This window comes from Conger conger, chromosome 11, assembly GCF_963514075.1.
Source record: "Conger conger chromosome 11, fConCon1.1, whole genome shotgun sequence".
In the NCBI taxonomy this organism is placed as follows: Eukaryota; Metazoa; Chordata; class Actinopteri; order Anguilliformes; family Congridae; genus Conger; species Conger conger.
The window spans coordinates 32,160,182-32,183,322 of record NC_083770.1 but is presented as its reverse complement, the minus strand read 5'-3'; the positions used below and the strand labels follow the sequence as shown (position 1 = coordinate 32,183,322).

General features: G+C 44.1%; 1 protein-coding gene across 3 annotated transcripts in view; it reads left to right on the top strand.

The window, feature by feature from the left end:
- Positions 1-1,347: 1,347 nt before the first annotated feature.
- LOC133140777 (ral guanine nucleotide dissociation stimulator-like) overlaps positions 1,348-23,141 on the top strand; it is a 46,730-nt gene continuing 24,936 nt past the window's right edge. For 2 of the 3 annotated variants that reach the window (XM_061260977.1, XM_061260976.1), the window contains exon 1: positions 19,384-19,769. In XM_061260977.1, coding sequence (XP_061116961.1) covers positions 19,578-19,769 — 192 coding nt within the window. In that variant the 5' untranslated portion in view covers positions 19,384-19,577. Of the gene's footprint in view, positions 1,996-19,383; positions 19,770-23,141 lie in introns of those variants that run through there. The other variant, XM_061260978.1, reaches the window with a different exon arrangement.

Genomic DNA, 23,141 nt, shown 5'->3' with positions numbered 1-23,141 from the left:
ATGGATAAATACATCTGAGCTGTTCAAACTAGGAGAAAAAGCAAAAACGGAATAGCTTTTTTATTTTCTATATTCTTTTTTTAATCTATTGAAATGTGTTCCATATAAATGTAAGTGCTTCTTAAAATGATAGGGTCAGGAAAGTGGCATGTGTGCAGGAAACCTGTGGCTGAGTCAGATTCATTAGGACTCAGAGGAATATACATGCAGAGAATACTCTGGTAGGCCAGTGTGCAATATGGACACCCCTAGTTTCTTTGTGTGAGACCTCACTGGGAGGGTAGCGCTTTCCTGCCAGTGCTTCTCACTTCACCCAGTTTGATGTTTTGACTTCCACCTGTTATTCTTCAACCCTGATCCCTCTTTTCTTTTTAAATTCCTCTTCCCCAGCCATATTCCCTTCATTACTGTCCACCATGCCCGTGGCAGGCGTGTAATTATAGTACTGCATTTCATGGTAGAAATCATGCAGCAGCTCTTGAAATAAAACAAGTCTGAAAACCTAAGAGGTGTTGGCAAGTCTGTATAGTCCAGTTTGCTAACTGATGATGCTGGTCTTGCTCTGATTGTGGTTATTTATTCATTATTCCCTCTTCAGTGAAGAGAGTTTTTTTCCATTCTGTTTGATGGCACTTTTTAGCTCAAAGGCATTTTGAGTAAAAAGCTGTGTGACCTACATTCCGTCCTCGTGTCTCCATTGAACAGCACATTCTGTGATCAGCCATGGCCTTCAGCAATGTTAATAGACCTGCCAAACACCCCCTCTCCCTCCGAGCCACACTGTAGTGCAGGGTAAATGCAGGAGAGGGGGCAGTGGATGCGATTGGACGGTCCACTGAGTTTGGGTTGGCTGGTGGGGGTGGTACTCAATTTGTTGGACCAAAGAAGACCCAGTTTCCCCCCAGTCAGCTGACAATGGGAAGGGAGTGGTGGGGCGACTCAATGTATTGTTCATTCATTCCAGCCTATTCTTTTTCTTTTTTTAAGTAGCAGTACGTGACTAAGTGGCCGGACAGAGAGAGAGAGCGCCACAGAAACGTAGTAGCCACACAAACAGAGCATCACCAGGGACATGGTGAACAGAGTAGAGAAACAGGAAACGTTGCCAGAGAGTGAGAGCGCAACAAGAAACACAAATGCATTTGCCTGATAAGCGTCTGCCCTCCTGCAGTACCTGTTTTTACATGTTGCTTCGCCCGCTGCCCCATCGCGTGCCGTGCCGGGTTTCTCTCTCCGAGGACCGTGAACGTCAGGGGCTGCCGTGCGCTTAGAGGAGGGGAGAGAGGGAGGAGAGGAGAGGAGAGGAGAGGGGAGGAGAGGGGACAGAGCGTGTGCGGCATGCGCTCCCTGTAGACGGTGCTTGTTGTTGCGAGTGGCCCTGACGTCTGCGCTCCACCGCAGTCTGATATGCAGCAACATGCTGCTGCCTGCTTCAGGATCCGCGCCTCCCAGACGCAGCCGAAGACGGAGGAGAGGAGACAGCTGCTGAGGCCACCGACTGCCCCCCGTGAGAGAGAGAGAGAGAGTGTGAGAGAGAAGGAGAGTGATTGAGGATAGAGAGAGGAAAGAGGGAGTGAGTGAGAGAGTGGTAGAGAGACAGAGTGAGAGACAGTGAGAGAGAGTTGGATAGAGAAAGTGAGAGACAGCGAGTGAGAGAGAGAGAGAGTGGAAGGAGCTGGGGAAGGAGGGGATTGCGCTCTCAGCCTCACACTTCCCGCGTCTCCAGCAGCAGCAGCGGAGGGAGAACCCGTAGCAGCAGTTATTTTTGTTTGGTTTTTTCTTCTTTCATTTTGATGGGATTTTCTATGTAAAGCCAATGCGCAGTGCCACTGACCCTCAGCTGGAGGACTGGCAGCCAGAATAGCCCGTGTTCCGCTCCTGCCGCTACCACCAAGAGCCATGGAAGCAAAGTCTGTCTTCAGCCTTCACAAAGCCCTGGCTCAACCGGTGAAGATGTGCATGTTCGACTTCCCGGTGTCCATACTGGAAGACCTGGTAAGGAAGCAAACCTACACATGTATGAGCGTTTTTCTTGGTTGATGCGGATCCCATAGATCGGGGAATTAACGGTGTGCGTGTGCGTGTTTGTCTGCTGTTGCTGTTCTGCTCGTTTCAGTATCTTGTATCTAACACAACACGGTGTGTCATGGCTTTGGTAGCGTGTGTGCGCGTGTGTTTACATGCGCAGTGCAACATAAGTGTTTTTAAACTACTGTAACGTTATATTTGAAACAGGTGTGTGTCAGACAGTCTCCGCTCTGTCATTTATGCTCTGCCAAGATGGGAAAAAAAGCTACTTTACAGTGAAGAGGGCTGTGCTGGGCAGACATGTTGATATCATTGCGGAGTATCTCTTTCTGTTTATTGGCTGCAGCAGGTCTCTGGATGCCCTAGAGGAGGAGCATTCAAACTTTTTTTTTATTCCAAGGACCCGTAAAATGACCAGCCTGTGGCTGCAGATCCGCACTCCTCTAAAATGATTTCCCAAAGCCACTGCAGTTGGCAATAAAGTGGTATTTAAGCAACTGCTACACAGAAGCATGTCTAAATCATGTCATTGTAGTATGTCATGGATCTCTAAAACATGTATTTAGCTCAACTTAAATATGCAATCATTACAATGATCACAGTGTTATAGTATTACCAAGGATATAATATATTTATATATAGAATATATAGAATATATTTAATTTAACAGCATGTTCAAAATATGCAATTTACAAAATTTGGAATATAGACAAAATATTCTCTCTGGCACCTGTTTGAGAAGCACTGCTCTATCCAGTGGCTGGTTCCCCCCCACCTCCCATTTAGCCCACTCTGTTAAAATACAGTGTCTTCATGTGCACAGTGGTCTGCATCCCCATGGTTACACCATAAACGTCTGCTCTGTTTCTTTGCCATTTGCGAAAGCAGGCCCATGCTGCCATTAGCAGTGTGTAGCTCATTTCTCACAGGGTCCACTGTGGGCTCACACTGGACTGCCGCAGAAAGAGAAAGGTGTATGCATGTCCTACTGCTGTGCAGCAGAGATCCTGCTCCCATGTGCCCTGGCCTATTAACACACACTCACTCCAAGCACTGACTGAGCCCCATATACCCCAGAAATCAGCTGGAGGCTGGGCTGTGTAATCTGCCGACCATGACGGAGCGTCTGCTGTGGTTCAATGGGTGAATGAGAGGCATTAATTGTAAAGCGTTTGGATAAAAGTGCGATATAAATGCAGTCTGTTTTGGTCTTTCTCTCATCGGGTATTTGTTTGAGTTCCTTGGGAAACAGCTGCAGCTTCTGTTCTAATAGGTGATTGGCTAGCTCTCCTGTAGTACACCGTGCGGCATGTATGGTAGTGCAGAAGTCACTGGTTCATGAGTGAGGCCTGCATGCACTCAGGGCTCCCATTTTGGGTGTGGGGGGCACAGCAGTGATACAACAGCAAACTACATTTGGTTATTTAAAAGCAGGCTCTTGAAGCAGTCTGCATATTGTACTAATGGTCCGTAAAAACATTACAATTATTTGCACAATAAAAAAGGCCACACTTCAATTCATAAGGGTCTTGGTCAGATCCCTTATGAGATATGAGTCACACCAAGGCTTTTAAAGAATATTTATTTTAATGAAACAAAACCAAAGGTGAAACCATTCAAAATGAAGAGCAGTCTGCTGGTCATTCCATCGTAAGCTAGCTTTCATTGGTAGAGTGGAAGAGGGGCAGATGTGTCATTCTTCTATTTGACTTTAAATTATTAAATGATAATTTATATTCACTGTTCCACTACACTGAAATCTGGGCCAGGTCTGATAGAGGCTGTGCTAAAGCTTAGGGACAGTTGGAACAATATCCTCCATGGCTTGGATTCCTGAGTGTAATTCACCCCGAATCCTAACTTACAGCAGAGATCGCATGCTTCTCTCTACAGATGCTGTACGAGATTTCCCACTAAACTGATTGCTAACTTGACTTTGATGGGTCTGGCTTTTCAAAATGATTTTTCTCTCTCTCTCCGAGTTGTTCCAGGAGAAAGTGCTTTAAAATGCCAACAAGCTCTGAGCCAAGGCCAAGAACTCACTGCAAGCATCACTATACGGCTTCTTGAAATAAAGGAGTGCTGTAAATCTGTCGGCCTATTGAGCCCATTTTCTTCACAGTGAGCTGACTGGTTGGCTGTGACCTCCAAGCCCAGCCTTTTGGTATCACTTTTCATGTAGTGAATCTTTACAAAACAAAACCATGAACTTTTAGCAACGATTTTATAAGAGTAAGTCTGGTATCAATGTTGACCTGTTTGCAATCATATGTCATTACATTCATTTTGGTAAGTATTCTAATTTAACTATCTATCTCTTTCTTACATTTGAACTTAAATTAAAATAAAATCATGATATAATATGCATTGTGCCTGTATGAATACTGGAAAAGCTGTACAGGGACACAAGCCTGTTGAAGTGTTTTTATGTTTACCAAAAAATGCTTTCCCCATTTTCTCTCCATTTTGCATTTTTCCCATTTTTGCCCTATTTTCACAAACACTTTAAATAAAGTATTCCCTCAGGCTGGTGACTCACACTGTAGTTATCACAGCTCTGAGATCGACAGAGAGGTATGATATACCAATAAAACCCAAGTTTTACTGAAATAAAGGCCAAACACATGACCACAATTATAGACCAAATAAAGGAAAACATAGTCACACTTGACATGATTGTCACAGACGCTAAAGCATTAGAGTATGAGTTAAATTATGAGGGCTTGGATCGGCAAGGCTCTGTTGGCTCTATTTTCACCTAGGGGTGGGAGGTTTTCAGTCTGACTTGTGTTTGCAAATGGAGAGAAAAAGGGAAAAAACAAAAGGACACTTTATATTTAAAATATCAAGACCAACATAGGCTTATAAAAGTCAGTTGCAACTATACCTATAATTACAGTGCTGCAGTTTCTCTGTTGAGATTAACAATGTGCCAAATAACTAATTAGTTTACTTCATGAGAGTATAAGTAATTTTCTCAGGCACTGAAAAATAATCCATCTGAGTAAGACTTGTAATTCACCATTGATGCTGTGAAATCTCTTCTGGGAAGAGCAAAGTCTTCCCAAATAACAGCATCATTTGAGAATCTAGGTTTTGCAATAATTGTTTTCGGATCTCTCGTCTGATTAGTTCACCTAGAATAGGAAATCCCTGAGAAGCCCACAGTCGAGCTTTCATTTTCGATTCGGTTGCTCTGGCAACAGAGCCTTTAATAATGGGAGCGTCAAGATGTGCTACCGGTCTCGCCATTCTCTTCAGAGGAGTTTAAGGTATGGCCAGCTTCCCCCATAGCCACGGTGGGCAACGCGGTCTCCTTTAGAACAGGGGCACATAAAAACGTCTGTGGAGGTTAATGTTTTATTGTGTTTGTCCCTGGGCGCTGTTGACACTGCTGTTAATGTGTATACCTGTGGGAGTGGGTCTGGATGGCTGCTGGGAGAGGTCGGCCGTGGTAATTGATGTCATTGATAGGGAAGACGTGGAGGAGGAAGGTCTGTGCCTCGGTGTCTGCAGCTCCTGATCTATATTATCAGCAGGACTCCTCACTCCCGGTGAGCTGGGGGCGGCCATGCTGTGCACGTTTGGGACTAATGGTCTGATATGGAGGGGAGGTCGCCGTCGGAATGAAACAATGCGCAGGACCGCTTTTCTTAAATGGAGACATAGAGCTGCAACCCGCCAGGTAGGAGTCACTGGGCCAGGGCAAAGAGAAGGAATGGCGTGGGTGTATCACCCAGGTCTAATAAAAACTCTTTCACTCTGTCCCCTCAGTCGATTTGCCCTTTGACTTTTGCTTGTGATTTATTTTTGCTCATTTGCTGCTTTTGTTCTTTTAAAGCAAACCCCTGCCATTTCCCTGAGCAAAGCATCGGTTCCCATACTTCCCAGGGACACACAGAGAGATACGCGCTCACAAGCAGGAATATATTAGGATTTAATGTGTGACTTGTGAATAATGAATCGAGTGAATAATAATTTCCTGTGTATTATTATCTGTAGATGGTGTGCTGTATGTGTACAGTGCTGATTCAGATGGAGGGAGTGAGGTTTTTGCCTGTAACATTTTCCCTGAAATGAATGATGAGTTTTGTGGCCTCAGTTGTGTCAGACTGTGTGTCCCTGTCTGTTTGTTTGTTTGGTGTGTCCTGGCAGCACATGATGCTGCAGACATTGAGCCCAGTTGGTTTGATTGGCTTTGGCCTCTGGGCAGGGATTGTAAATTGATTGCATATGTAATAATAATAATAATAATAATAATAATAATAATAATAATAATAATAATGTGCCCCTTTGGCATGTTCACTCTGGCCCAGACTCACCTCACCCAGGTTCTCAGAGTTATGGGGTGGGGTGGGGGCATGGTGAAGGGTTTCACAAGACAGCACTGCATGGCTGTGATGACTATGGAAGTTGGGGCAGGGCTTCCTCTATTGTTGCTACTGCCTTTGAACTTGGCCCCAGATATATGGGGTGTCCCACCTAATAGATGCATTATTGTTTGAGAGTCCTTTGTGTTGTGCTGCTATGGAAAGTTGCAGTCCGATATCCTGTCCAAGGCTGGGGAAAGGAGGATTGCCTTTCCATGACTTCCATGACAGGAAATGACTTTCCATTCTTGGCTAAAGTATGTGGAACTGGCCAGAAGCATGATGACGTCTTCCTTAAGGGAAGTCATCCAGTAGTCTGCATGCAAGTGCAACTTCAAAGCTTGCCACGTTTATTTTTGTCCCTCTTATTCAACTATGCTTTCTAATGTAGACATTTGTGTGCATGTGTATGTGTGTGTTTGTGCGTGTGCGTGTGTGTGTGTGTGTGTGTGTCTGTCCTCATAGAAATGTAATATACAACAATATATTGCAAATACACTCACTTATTAGGTATTTAACTTACTTTTTTTTAAAACTTATAGTTCTACTGCTGCTGTAGCCTTAGAAGTGTGATGCATTGTGTGTTCAGGGATGCCCTTCTGCATACCACTATTGTAATGTGTGGCTATTTGCATTACCTTCCTGTCAGCTTTGACCAGCCCTTCTCATCTGACCCAGATCAGCAGTTTCTGAGATACTCAAACCATCCTGTCTGACACCAACAATCATTCCATGGTCAAAGTCACAAGATTACATTTCTTCCCCATTCTGACATTTGGTCTGAAGAACAGGAAGAACAGAACCTAATAATTTATCAGAAACCCCCCAGTATCTAGAAGCAGATCCAGACAACAGGTGGTAGCTGGGGAGATTGAGGGTGAGCATAATTTGTGCAGTAGCAAGCAAAGCATGCAGAAGCAGTGCAGGCAATGGCCAACACAGGGGGGTTCTGCCCTGTTGGTTGAGGAAAAGTGCTACAGAGTGATGTGTACATGTCATTAGACAAGTGAGAACATAAGTTGTGTGTATGTGATTGGTTGATGATGGAAACGGGGGTGGCTGTGACTGGTGAGGCTCACCATTGGTTGGCTACAGTAGAGTTCTCTGATCAAACTTACTCTCCATGTGCGACACTCATTTTATTTCAGTATATTTTCAGGATCTTCCACTGCTGCAAGGCTGTGCAGGAGTGTGTGTGCTGTGTAGTGACAGCTTCTACAGGGATAGAAACATTCATGCATGACTCTTAGCTCTTGCCATTTGGTCCATGAGGTGCAGGGGCACCTGGCTGAGACCTGTTGAATATCTGCATCATTCCTCTGTTAGTCTAGTAAATGTAAATACAATTAAAAAAAAGATTTTTCTCTGCTTAGTTGCAACGGTGCAGAAGACTGCAGGTATGATATCTCTGGGCCAAATTGGCCCCTGGTTCCCATCTGGCCTCCCCGTGCGCATGCAGGTAGGCCTGAAACTCTAGAAATGGACCTGCAGGCTTATAATTGGGTGTCTGAGGGGTTAACGAAATGTACGGTAGCTGTATGTTGTCATGGCCTGCTTTCCCCTGCAGGCCCAGTGACAATTACAGTGGCTGTGAGTCTCTGGGCGGGAGAGGCAGGTCTGAAGGCTCCCAGACCGGGCTGCTAATGAGGGCGGAGGAGCAGGGAGCTGCTCCATCGCTGAAGCCAGTCTGCTGCACGTCCCACAAAGAGTGGATTAATGCTGCTCTTTCTAATCAAAAGAACGTATTCCGCCTCTAATCAGTGGCTTATTCCGAGTGGTGGCAGCGTTCCTGAATATTCATGACTAAAACAACAAGAAGTAAATATTGCTTTCTGGTAATGAGAGAAGCAGCGTATTTCTGCTTGGAAGGAGTCTTGAGTGTTTTTCATTTTTTTGGTGGAAGTCTAGAGTGGCTGTTGAAAGACATCCGTTTCCTCTCGGCTCTTTGCATTAGGGGAAAAGGTCATTCAGAAACAAATCAGTCTGCTAATTTTTCTTGTGTCTAAACCTGCCTGTGTGTCTGAATTTAAAAGCAATCACAGTGCTATTGTAGCAGAGGAAAGGGACTGCAGGTCCAAATGCACAGCAGGACCACTGTGTCTTTGTTCTCTTGCTGCAGGAGCTGTAAATAACGGCAAATAGATGTGATCCAGAAGCCCTCTCTCAGGGGTTTCCCGCAGTTGAGGAAGCAAGAGGGGGCATTCACACAAACACAAACGCATGCACGCATACGCACACACACACGGACACACACATATGCACATGTACTTACACTTGCATGTATACAGACACACCACATACTGTATATATACACACACACACACACACATACCGGCTGGCAAGGAACAACTACTCTCAGGGTCTCCTCCAATGCACTAAGAATTCCAAGTGGCCTTTGCTGTCTGAGCTGTTCTGGCAAAGCCATCAGCAGCAACAAGGCCGGCATTGACCGGGCTGAAGCCACCCTAGGCTCACTTCCGCTCCGTGTGAGCCATATCTCAGAGCGGGGACATGAAGGGCTAGCTGCCCAGACCGTGAAGTTAAAGTGTCCGGAGAGAAATGCCTGTGAGTAGCGCAGCCCTGACCTGGGCCTGGACTGTGGCACAGTGACACTGATGTCACCTCGGCCCTGAGCTCTCTGCGTATGTCACTGTTAATGCAGCACCGTTCCGCCCGTGTCCCGCTCTCAGGCTGGGAAAGCTGCCATGTACACAAAGGAGCTTTAATTGGCTTTGCCATCACTTTTGCACAAATATTCTGCACTTTTAAGATTTTTCCCCCAGCATGGAGCTTTGCTGGAGCTCAGGTTCGCTCCCATTCTCTGTTTTCATTAAAGAATCAATTTTTTCTACACTCTTGTTCAGGGTGGCTTACATAGCCGACATTTTGTTCAGCTGTATATTTGCAGGGATATGTGGGTGTTGGTGACGCTCAGGTGCCACATGTTCTGTATGAGCGCAGCTCCCCTCCTCATCTCTCTACGATCCCTCTAACGAGAGGGACCCAAAAAAACACCCTGGCACCCTCATCTGAAAGCTACTCTGGCCTGTGGTTAACATATAAGTGAGTGGGTTTTAGAAGGATACGAATGTCACTAAATTATATTACATTCCTTTCGGAGACCATGTCAGCTTAAGAGCCTTCTCAACCTTATAGCAGTGGTATGTTTTCTGCCCCTGCGTAATTCTGTTACTGTGTGGGAGTGGATGTGAAGTGCTTTTGAAGTGGTGTCACTGCTTCACTCGTATGGCACAAGCTCAGAACCTTCACATGTAGCTTTGCTCTGTATTTATTTTGTGTCTTTTTTTGTTTCTGTATCTTAAATCATGTTTCCACTTGAGTGCAGAAAAAATGTGGCTCACTAAACAAGTATAAAGAAATGTGGTGATCGCATGCTAAATTTATTTTCACGTCAGCAGTGTGGATTTACTCATTTGGAGGCTTTTGCGCAGTTGTTAATAAGGTCTCCGATTACTAAGTGTAAGCACATTCAGCCAGTAACAGTGAAATGAATCCTCTTGGCTCCGTATCTCTGGGACCTGCTGACCTGAAATACCCCCTCTAGTGGCCAATATCGGTAATGTAACATAGTTCTGTCCATAAAGAGGTGTCGATTCTCTGAAGCAAGCAATTATCCACCCTCCCTTCGAGTTCCAAGCTCTCCTATCACATGTATATCTGCTTATACATGAAAAGGCTTGCCTCAGTCCTTACAATGCTGGGGCAAGTGGATTACATTTATGAAATAAGTTGTAATAGAGGTTAGCCTTGCGTAGTCAACATTAACATGTTCACACAAGTATGGCTTCTCCGTGGATGGAGAAGCCATACTTGTGCTACTCCCTAAGCCTCTGGAGAAGAGGCCGGTTTGTGACATCTCTGGCTTCAGCGATGAGCAAAGGCCTTGGGTCAGCATTGTGACTCACCCCCTCACCCCTGTACGCTGACCTATGTGTCACGTGGTCCCAGTGAGTCAGCAGTAGGCTGCTCTACTTTAGAATTGGCCTCTTTTAACATGTGAGCATGCTGCTTCTCCTAAGTCTGCGATTGATACAGGGTATTATGCTAATCACAGGCTTGTCCAGCTCAAAGACAAACATGCACAAACCCCTACACACGCACACACGTGTGCCCACACATGCATGCACCTGCATGTGCACAGACACTCATGCCAGCACATGTACACACACTCACACATATACAAACATGCACACACACACACTCACACAAAATCCACAAGAACCATGTAAAGAGCCTTGATACACCAAGTACCAACTACAGCGGCACCATCTGACATTTGGAAAACAGTAAAAGACCAAGTGTAAATCGATGCAATCGATATAAGTTAAATTAGCAGAGCAGTTTTTCAACTCCAAGTACTATTGGTGAGCTGTCGAGGCAGTGTAGTTTAGGGAGAAAGGGCTTGGTTGAAACTTTATTACAGATAATTATTATACATTATGATTCCCAAACCTTTTGATATGGCCAGAAGATCACACACAATAGCAACATAACGCATTTTGCTTGTTGTGTTTTTACAACAGCAGTAAATTAATATTTCATGTAAACGTGATCTGGGGTGCCTTGAAGGCCCTACTGGCTGTGATAGAAGGTAATTTCTTGGGGTATTCCCCTGGTTTTGTTCGTTCACATGGAGGTGAGAATGGGGGAGCCCCTGGAGAGCAGAATGTATCTGCCGCTAATAATTGGGAGCCTGAGGGGCTTTTCAACATGGGAAGTGAGAAGCTGTTTTCGTCCCATCAGGCATTGCAAAAAGGAAGCGGGAATTACCCAGAATTACACCAGGACAGCTAATCCTCTGTTACACGGATAACTATTAGATGAGAACAAAGGGGAATTTAAGGGATTCATTAGGATTTAAAAAATCGTATTTTCTGTTAGGCAACAGTGAGCAAGTGGGCTGTTTAAAAACATCAGAGAATCTCTGGCATCCACTCAAGAGTGAGTCAGAGAGGAGCCATAGGGATGGCTTACCCACAGTGCAGTGCAGCTTCTCCCAGAGGGAGGCAGGGTCCTGTGTCTGTGGCTGTTGTATGTTCTGACTAGTTATGACATCATGGATCCTGGCCAATTACCTGCCATGGAAACGGGGGAGATTTGCTGCTGGAACAGAGCACCAGAATGCTGAGAAAATTAAAGTCAATACTGGGAAAAAGGATCAGGGAAAGGATAGTCTCTCACTTTCTTGCCAATTTTGCATTTGTTAGTCATACTACCATATATCTGCAGTAAGGAACGTACCATATATCTAAAGGAAGGAAAGTCAGGTCACTGTTGCCGTTCCACACAAACCCAAACATTTCCTAACTACACTAACGCGCCCACGTGAAAATAACGGCTGTACAATGACAGTCTGGGATAATAGCAGTTTGCTGTGTACGTGTGTACATTCAGCACTCTCAATGTGTCTCATCTGAGTTTAAATAAAGGGAAATGAAATGAATGCTGTGGAGATACAACTGCAAAGAGTATAAATGCTCCAAACGCATATTCATTGCAATTTGATGTGTCCATCCATGCAGAAAGTATAACCCAGGCTTAATCAGCCAGTGCCGACTGGAATCGATGCAATTTGTGACAATATCCTGTGGGACTGCCAGCAAAGAATTTACAGTACACGATAGTCATCTCCTCCCAGTGAATGGAATCTACTTTGCATTGTCTTAGATATGCAGATTTTTCAAAGAACACAAAGAATGCTGGAGGTTTGTGTGTCTGTTGGGAGGTATTGCCATTCTTATCCCTATCTGCAGTGGCATTCTTCATTCACGACTCCCCGGTGCTCAAAAAAGTTTTGAGATTAGAGAGTGGCAGAGAGCCGTAAGCAATCAGATCCGTGTTCCCCCCACGGCCACCCTCACCCAGGTCTCACTTCCTAATGAAGATTCATTCACACGTCTTCACAGTTGAAACATGGGGACAGCCGCTCGGAATGAGAAAGTAGCCGGTAAATCTCAGCGTTGCCGGTATTGACGTTTATATCGACTTTGAGTCCCCCTGCACTCCAGTCTCCAGCTGGTCGCAGTCTGAAGCGGGGGGTGGGGTGGGGTGTTTGGGGGAGGGGGCCTGCAGATGATGTCAGCCTCCTCGGAGAGCAGTAAATGGTGCTGGAGGTCGGGCGTGGGGCTGTGTCACGGTGGGAGCGTCCCGCCGCTTATTTATTGATCCCGCTGGTGCCGTTTGGCAAATTGAAGTGGCCGCCCAATTAAATTATTCCTGGGCACAGCAGTAGCTTCACTGCCCGGCTTCCCCAGCCTCAGAACTGGCCGTATGGGAGAGAGCATGCACTGCAGTAATGTCACAGCCGTCCCCAGCCTCAGAACTGGCCATATGGGATAGAGTGCACTGCAGTAATGTCACAGCCGTCCCCAGCTTCAGAACTGCCCGTATGGGATAGAGTGCACTGCAGTAATATCATAGCCGTCCCCAGCTTCAGAACTGCCCGTATGGGATAGAGTGCACTGCAGTAATGTCACAGCCGTCCCCAGCTTCAGAACTGCCCGTATGGGATAGAGTGCACTGCAGTAATGTCACAGCTGTCCCCAGCTTCAGAACTGGCCGTATGGGATAGAGTGCACTGCAGTAATGTCACAGCCATCCCCAGCTTCAGAACTGGCCGTATGGGATAGAGTGCACTGCAGTAATGTCACAGCCATCCCCAGCTTCAGAACTGGCCGTATAGGAGCGGGTAAGAGTGGGGTTCGAAAGCACCTTATTCTGAACCCTGTGTGCGGGTGGGCAGGGGGCCGCCGTGTGTGTTCCTTCATTTCTGCCAAATAGTGTGAGACCATTGTTATTACAGTATATTACCGTTATTATGGTATCATTATTATTTTTGGGAATACGATCGCTGTTAAACTTGCTGTTAAAATATTGTTTCTTCTGGTGGAGAGGTGTTGTTCCTGAATTTATTTTATTTGCATTAACTTGCCTAAATACCCAGGGAGCCGTGCGGAATTTGCCACGGTGGGGAAAGGGGAGGTATTAAAAGTGTGGCTGCCTTCAGCTCTGTTTCAGGGTTTTTTTTACAATGCTGATGTGGCCAGGACCTGGTGACAGGCATACAACCAGACAGATAAAAGCTAGGTTACATGAGGATGTCGATTACACACGCCGTTCAGACCAGCTCAGAACCTTCCTTTTCTCATTAGTGCTGGTTTCCACTGGCACACGTGCTGGCCTGAGCTTCCGGCCCATGTGGGTGAACCAGGGCAGGGGGGTGGGGCATGTTTTGGCAGGATGTGGTGCCCCTGGGGTATGGGACCAATCAAGGGCAGAGGAAGCAGGTCAGTTTTTGGGGCTTGAGAATGAGAGATTGGTTGAGGGCAGAGGTAATGAAGGAGTGCTCTGTGTGAGGTGGACTCTATTATGCCATAGATGTGGGGAGGGAGCAGCGCTGGGGTAGGCCAGAGACATAATGTTCCCTGTAGGATTGCTGCAGCACAAACAGGCAGCACCTGGCGGTGGGTTGCCTGGCGTGTGTCAGTGACGGCCTGTCAGCCAGCCCCACATTGACACTGGAGGTGGGGAGGCGGGGCTACTGCATTACCATTTGATTGATGGACCAGGTTTTCCTGTGGTATTTTGTCATTGGGCAAGCACTGTGGCCATTACCAGGACATGATTTGACGGAGAGGCTCGTTTCTGAGCCGCAGAGGAAAAAGGGCCTGCAGGCTCGGGGAGCAAAGGCCCCTGCTGATGGTGCGCTAGCACACAGGCGCTGGCGACAGCTTCAGGCACTTCCAGTGCTCTCAGACCCCAGCAGTAAAACATGACATGGTAAACAAACAACAACAGGGTGAGTGTGAAGGAGGGGATGTCAGGTTTCAAATGAACAATCCAAATGTGACAATGTTAAACCTGAACTGTTTTGAACATTATTTGTTTCATATATATATACACTCCATCTTGTCAATGCAAATGTATCAGCCAATCATGTGGCAGCAACTAAATGCATACAACCATGCTGGTGTGATCAACAGGTTCAGTTGTTTTTCAGACGAAATGTCAGAATGGTGAAGAAAAGTGACTTTGACCGTAGAATGATTGTTGGTGCCAGACAGGGTGGATTGAGAATCTCAGAAACGGCTGATCATCTGGGATTCTCACACACAACAGCCTCTAGAGTTTGCAGACATTGGTGCAAAACCCTAAAAACATCCAGTGAGTAGCAGTTCTGCAGACAGAAATGCCTTGTTAATGAGAGACATCAGATGAGAGTGGCCAGACTGCTCAAAGCTGACAGGAAGGCAAATAACCACACGTTATAACAGTGGTATGCAGAAGAGCATCTCTGAACACACAACGTGTCAAACCTGTAAGTGGATAGGCTACAGCAGGAGTTGAATAAATACCTAATAAACTTCTCACTGAGTGTATATTGTAATACAAAGACAGAAGATTGCATCTAACATGAGTTCCAAAATGACAGAAATATTCTCCTAGATGCTGGAGGAAAGAATTGAATGTGTTGTGTTTGCACATTCACTTATTATCAGGGTTTCATTCTTCTTTTATTGCTACTATCAGCATTATGTTTTTCTTAATCATACCTTGCTTAATTGATATTTGTGTTGGCAGTATTGTTATATATGCAATGTGTCTTGAGAGAATACGAGAGAGAGGGAATGCGACTACAGTATATGGATACTCTATAAACAGCTACCTTCAGAGATTTATGACAAATACGGGTTATAACAGCAGTCTCCTAGGGCTCTGACAGTCATTAGAGTCAGAGCTTTGTGGAGCTACATCTCCTCTCCACAGCTGCAGCACTGGCTCTGTGAAAGCGGGGCACAGGAGTAATGCTAATCTCCTTCCTCTGAAATTGATGGGGAGAAGCAGAGGGGTTGGGAAGCTAAAGAGTAAAGAATAATATTGGGAAAACAACTCCTAAATTATACCAGGTGCAAAGGAGCCCTGTTCACAGCCACAGCTGCTGTTGCTCTTCTCCTGTATTGTGTACTGTACTGAGATGCTCTTGGTCCATTACACGGTGCAGACCATCAGAAGTTAGAGGAACATGGTTTACAATTTCTGGTATTCTAATCCAGACTTCAATCTGAAGAACTCGCCTGGGATTCAGACTGCTCGGTGCTCAAAGTGCCAAATTGATTGAGCCCCATTGCTGAATGCCATCGCTAACTGACCCTCAGTAAACACTGTTTTCATTATTAACATGTCCAGCGCCGTTCTGCTGTACTATACCAGTGGATCCCTCTTTCAGTTAGCGGGCCAAACACTCCATGCAAACCAGTTTCTCTGGTGTCAATACACTCATCAAAGTGATTACATTGACTCTACCTCTACCTCTACCTTACACTGACTCTACCTCAACCCACTGGGTTAGTTTAGTAGGGTGGTCTGTACATATTGAACATATTTCCCATGCAAATGTAGGGTAAAAGGCACGAAGTAACAACAGAAGTTGTGTCAACAAGTTTGAGCATATAGCAGGAGGGCAGTGGGAGGCATACAGAGGGGTAAGTTAGATGATCAGTGTTAATTGTCATTCAAAAATGTAAGCCTGCAAAAATCTTTTTGGTGTGGAAAGGAAATTGGAAACAACAGGGCACAAGTGCATAGTGCTTTAATGGTATTGTGCTTTAGTGAATAGTATGCAGTTGTTGTTGTTGAACAGTAATCCTCAAATTGAAGTTGTGAGGTGAATCATTGGATGTGCTGGAAACCCCTACATTGTTTCTCTCCCACGCAGACTTCTGACTAAATAACACTGGTGGAGAGGCTGGTGTGTTCATGACAGGACATGACAGCCACGAGCCTTTGAAAGATGAGCTGGGAGATAGGCATGCAGATACCCCCCTTCATGAGTGTGCCAGTCTAATAATACCCATTGGATGGTAAACTATCCCTGGGTCTAGTTTGTAATCATGTAATCATTGTGTGAGAAAAAGCAGCTGATGGTTATGAATGTGGAGCTCAGATATTTTTAATAACACTGTCTCATTTCCAGGTAACCCCCTGATATGCGGATTAGGAGCTCAGTCTTAATTCCAGCTCCCAGCCTTGAGATACTCAATGGAATGAGTCACTGAATGCCTTCATTTGGGTTACACAACTAGTGTGCTTCTGGAGGGAGAGGGTTAGCTAATGACCACTTTAATCATGTTTCTCACAATGCATTACTTACAAACAGGTATATTATTTCCAAGTGGAGACCCACCAGTCAGCCTCATTGGCCATTAGACACCCTGTTCCCAAATTGTTTCTCTAAGGTCTGTTTTTCTTTCCTGTCCCCCATGTTTTCCTTTTCCCCCCAAGGCCTGAAGTTCATTTTGTTTTTGTCCGTCTGTGTGGGATTTCATGCTTGTTTAACCATCTTTGCAGCTGTACAGTATTTTCTTTCTTTATATTTTTTTTAATTTATATTGCAACCAAGCAAATGTTTGATCTGTTACCAGTCGAGTGTTAGAACAAAGTCTACATTTAGATCCAGAAATCTGGGCACATATACATAAAGCGTGTGTATTAGTGCCAGTCAGGGTCAGGTTTCTCTTGTCAATGTCTTAACCTTATCCACTGTGAGCAAAAAGGCTACACTTATCCTGGAGCAGATCTCTTACTCTGAAGTGCTTTGTGAATACAGGTGCTGATTAAGGTGTCTCTTTCATTTTGAAGAGAAGGTGGACTGACAGAACCTTGATTTATTTTGGTGAATTGGGGGTGATGATAATTATCCAGTGTTAGCTTTGGAAGACAGTGGGAACTTACTGATTCTGTACTCTTGGTGGAAAACCGATATGTTCCTGAATGACATCACTGACATCTGAAAGTCCTCATTGATTTTGGGGGAGGAATGGTGTTCCCACTTAGGTGCTGCGGTCTGCGTGTCACCCTGGTCCTGTGAGACACTTGTAACTGGATTCCAATATTTACACAGATCTCCATGCTTCTTTTGTATAGTTTCTAGTCAAGGGCAGTCACGTGACTTGTTTCAAGGACAGTCATATAAATGTAACCGGTAACCCGGTATAAATGTTGTCAGCTGTGTTATAAGGTAGTGGTTTTCAAATAGGGAGGCTTGCGGAGAGTGTGTTGCAGTTTGTAAGACAGCTATATTCTCCTTGCATTGGTCGGGGTCCAATCACTGCTATGGTACTTTATTAGCTATCCTGCTGTCGTTTAAAAAACAGGGCTACTTGTCTGTTTCGTTGGATAACTGTTTTATTGTTTTATACACTCAGTGAGCACTTTATTAGGTACTTATTAGACTTATCTTTTAGACTTATTGGTCTTCTGCTGCTGTAGCCTATCCGCTTAAGGTTTGACGTGTCACGTTGTGTGTTCAGAGTGCTCTTCTGCACACCCCTGTTGTAATGCGTGGTTATTTGCGTTACTGTCACCTTCCTGTCAGCTTTGACCAGTCTGGCCCTTCTCCTCAGACCTCTCTTATTAACAAGGCGTTTTTACCTGCAGAACTGCTGCTCACTGGATGTTTTTTGTTTTTCACACCATTCTCTCTGTTGTGTGTTGTGTGTGAAAACCCCAGGGGATCTGAGATACTCAAACCACCCTCTCTGGCACCAACAATCATTTGATGGTCAAAGTCACTTTGACAAATACATTTTTTCCATATTCTGATGGTTCATGTGAACCTTAACTGAAGCTCCTGATCCATATCTGCATGTTTCTTTACATTGCACTGCTGCCACATAATTGGCTGATTTGATAATTGCATGAATAAGTAGGTGTACAGGTGTTTCTAATAGTGCTCACTGAGTGTATATTGATATATGCACAAATATACGCATTTGGGGATTCTTAAGAATAAATAGTGTCTGGTTTGGTGTATTGATTTAGGCTTAACTGAACAGTAACAATTTATTTTTAAGTACCTTTATTAGCTCCTTTATTAGTGTGTGCCATAGACTATTACGAATTATCAGTGATATTAACAGCACATATGAAAACCAATGTCTTTGTGGTCATAACACTGATGTATCCTTAATACATATATGCACACTTTGCTTATCATAATCATATTATGATTGCTACACTTGAAAATGTTTACAGACAATGCAAATTAGCAACCACAAAATGCAGGGATTGTTTGCTTTCACAAAACCAGACTAATTTTGTTGATGTTAGAAAGCAAGAAAAATGTTTTCTTGCTTTCTTCACAAACAGCAAACACATGGTCACATTGCAGTGGAAATGTACAGTACTGTTTTCTGTCTGTCGGTGTCTTGGGAAGGTCTCATTAGGTAGAAGAGATTCAAATGAGTATGAAATTGAGAAAACGCTACTCTAAGCTCAAACTCAGGTGTAAGACCCTCTTGTTTTCAGCCTGCTCTCCTTGTTGGGACCCTCACACACATTCCTCAGTTTTCCTGGCAGTGTTTTCAGCCAGCACTTACTGGCAGTGAGTGGAACAACTCAGCCCATGCTTAATACGAAACATATGTGGAAAGTGGGACAACAATATGAGAGCGAGAGGAAAAGAGGGAAAGAGAGAGAGAGAGAGAGAGAGAGAGAGAGAGAGAGAGAGAGAGAGAGAGAGAGAGAGAGAGAGAGGAACAACAAAATGAAAGCTGTTAAAAAATGTTGAGCTTTTTATCTAGACAAAAAATATTTTCTATTATTATTATTTAAAGCTCAAGTATATTTTGTGTGGCCATGCAAGTGGCCATGCAATTGTCCAGTCCCATCTGTACAATCAGCGGTGACTGAGTCTAATGTGCTTTCAGATCAGAACAAAGGGATGGATTCTAGAATGACATCATTGACATGAAAAGGAACTGGACTGTTCCGCCAAAAACAATCTGAACATTATTTGAACAGTTATTGTGCCTTTTGTTTGATCGGAACTTTTATTTTCCTCTCGTTGTGAAAATTACATCATGGTTGTAAAAGGGGGCGGGCGTTCTGTCAGTCACGGGGAGGAGCTGAGGAAGCTCGGGTTTTCCGCTACAAAGAACGGTATACCCACACTGTACACAGTGAGAGTCGCTGCTAGCAGAAAACCGAGAAAGCAGTTAACACCCCATAATGTTTATGTCCTTCTAAACGGCGTTATTTTACAGAACACAAGCTTCAAACCAGATTCAACGGCTTAATCCAAGACAAAATAAGACATGGATAGAATCCACCGGCTTCGGTTTTCTCTTATTTTGCTCCCGTAGTGGTGTCAAGGGACTAATGGTTTACCTAATGGGAATGCAGTCCGAGACGCAGACAGTCAGATCTGGGTCTTTCGATGTGATGTTTGATGCCAGCACGTGGAGGGTCCGCAGCATCTGGGATGGGGTGAGGTTGGAGGTGGCCGGGGACGCGAGCCCGGTCGTCCTCCACAGCTTCACACAGCTGGACCCGGACCTACCTCTGCTGGAGGTAAGTTTACTTGGGAGCTTTGAGGTATTCGCTTTAGCGTGCTGACCTAGTGGATCAGCTCAGTGCTCTGCGGTTAGCTACTCGCGAACATTTAGATTGTGTATGATTAAGCTCTGTTTCATTATAGCGAATTCCCAACTTTTAAAAATCGTAACGTATTGTGGCTTACTTGACTGGTCGTTTAAAAAAAATGTTTCCCCGTTTTCAGACAACTTCTGCGTTTTGTTTTAAAATGTCGACAAGAGTGGTTTATAGAGATTTTATTTTTCACTGGACGTTTTTAAAAACCCGTTACCTACTCGTATGCGTGTACATACGGTCAAGAACTACACTTCTGTAGCATAATTACATTTCAAGTAATTCTCCATTTCCCCCCCGAAGAATGGCATAGTGTAGACGTCCTGTCTAAATCGATAAAACATTAAAGAGAAAATGTTAATGTGTCCAGTTTTTTTATTTACTCAGTAATGTGTAAAGCAGTTGAAACATTTGATTTGTAGTATGATTACGCTTTCCTGTACATTTCCCTTGATTTGTGTTCATTAAAATAGGGCTTATGGCAGGTTTAAGGGATTTTGGTTGTAGCCTCTCTGCTGGGGGTTGTTTGTCATAGTGCCTCTAAATGTGTGTGATGCTGGAGGCAGGCTAAACTTTATTGCTCATTCTTCCTTTCTTTGGAAAATGATTCAACCAATAATGTGTCATGTATTTTGGACAGTTCGTTGCATGACCATGCCAGTGGCTGCAGGGATCACACTCTTTGCTTTTGCTAGATGTTTTTTGTATGGCTTTGTTATTAATTTAACCACCTATTTTGTTGTTTGGTCATTATCTCTGATGGCTTATGCAACCTTATCTGTAGATAAGCCCATGAGATGTGTTTGCCCATGTAGGTGGGTGTTTTTTTAACACAATTTCAATGTTCCTTAATTTAAGTTGCTGGTGTGGGTTACCATAAGCAGTGTGAGTATTTCTCTGTGTTTGTAGGTGGAAGATTAGATCTGCAGATGCCAAAGTGCCAAATGGTGTCTTTCTAGGGCCTTCCACCGCATTTGTGCAATAAGATCTGGATGTGATTAATTATTCACATGTGCTAATGACAAGGTCCCTGGTGCCCAGTGTATGAAAAAGACCAGAACACTGGAACTCTCCCCATGACTGCGATATGAGTGATCAATGAAAAATATGTTGTTAAACTCACAGGCTATACTGAGGAACATTTCATAATCTAAATATTTTGGGTTTATTTATTATGAGACTACATGGATTCATATATCTGTGATGAATTACAGGGCCATATCATTTTTTAAATGTAGCTTTTATTAAACAAGGCAGATACTCATTGATTCTACAAAGACCTCTTCTTTAGAGAGAGCTGCTCAAGAGGACAGCATTCAGGCGGCTACAAAAAAACAAAACTACCAAAATTGTGTTTTACATAAGCAATGAATGCAAAGTTCCCAAAATGTTTAGTTTGTGCTGTGAATATGCAATTAATGGATGTATTCCTAAAAGAGCCTCGTCTTGAGTCATAGGGTCTTGGCAGATGTTTATAGTACACATTGGCCATCTTTTCCAGATTACTTTAATTATTGACGTCATCACTCCTTTTTCATATCTGTTTAACGTAACATCTGCTGATTACCTCTTGAGCTTTTCCCTCTTCAAACTCAGAGAGTTTCTGTGCATTTTTTGTCATCCAGTATTTTGAATCCCCATGTTAACAAACATTTGTGTGTACATAAGGACCTGACATAAGAATGATAGATTATGAAATTGAGCCATTTAGACCATCATAGGTCTAGAGCAGGGGTCTAGAGCAGGGGTCCTATCTCATCTCTCATCCTGGACAGTCATGGGATGTGCTGGGTTTTGTTTTCACCTTCAAATAAGCAACTAGTCTAGAACCAGTAAACAAGATGTGCTGAGTTATGTGTTGAAGTAACTGTTTTAATTGACTGCTTAACTGTTGTGCAACAACAAAAACCAACAGATGCTGTGGTGTGATGTGATGAGGTTGTGTCCCCTGGCCTCTGTAGTATTTGCTTTGGTGTCAAGCCTTGCTTGGAACAGCCTACCATCCTGTGTTTATATGTGGGATGTACTGGCAGTGGTGTGCATGTCATATCCACCAGTACACTCATTAATTTTTAAGCTCATTAATTTGTGACTCAATTAAAGCGGAATTCAAAATGGCAGCTTGTGTTGCTGTGTGCAGTTTCAGTTGCTTGTGGAAACTACAGAATTAGTCTATTGTGGCTCTCCACTTATTTTCAGGCCAGGTTTGAATCTTATAGACTATTGTCGACTGTCTGGGGCAAATCACCCATGAAAAACTGAATATAAATGTAATCTTTTTTGGGGGGAGAATCTCTGCTGATACCCCTGGTCTTTACTTGACCAATTATTGAATTCAGAACCGATCCATTCATTTTATGGTGTGTTGAAATGAGGAGGCTTTTTTTAATCGTTGCATCATTAAGCACAACCCAAGTAATCTGAGTAGAGGGACATTTCTGCACCATCTATGGGACACAAAAGATCAATTTTGATATCTCTTGAGTCAGTAGCACTGATGTCAAAATGCAGAAACAGAAAAACAAAGCCCTGGACCTCCGATACCCGTACAATCTCAGTGTCGCAGCTTCTTGGCCGCAGCTGACCGCTGTGCCTGAACCATGCAACTCCACAGTAGAGGATGCATATACTGTCTCTCTGACTCCAGCTATTCAGATGGGCTTCCACAGTGATCAGTATTGAGCAGCAAAGTAATAGAGGAGCATAATGAAATCTGTGTGTCGCTTACATAAGACCCTAGAAGCTCAGATGAGGATAAGAGTGTGATTGATACTCCAGTGGTAGCTTCTCACTTTGAGTACTACTACATGATGACAGTCATTTGTTTATGCTACCTAACTGTTGTTGGTGCAGATGTCAGTTTCCTTTTAGCTTGTGTGTGTGTGGTTTTGTGTATCTGCGTGCCTGATTGTGTGTGAGTAGATTTATTATGTAAGAATACCACTAAGCCTTGCGAAAGCGCAAAGTCAGTCTGTGTTCTTTGTAATCAGCGACAGCATTTTTATAAATTCCTTTAGATTTTTGAAAAACTGTGTGGCTGTGGTGTGATCCATGGCCCTCAGATTAATCCCCATGCTATTGGTTACATTTCCAGCCAATGGCGCCTTCTGTGCTGTGATCCTGTCTCTATCCACGGCCCTCTCTGCTTTCACCCTGTCTGAATGGAGTGAATAAATACACAGGGTGGGTGGACTGTCTACGCCCCTTAAGAAAACACATGTTAAAAAAGAAATCAACTGCCTATTATGATTGGCTATTCGTCTGGTCCTCTATAGAGTGACCCCTCCTCCCAAC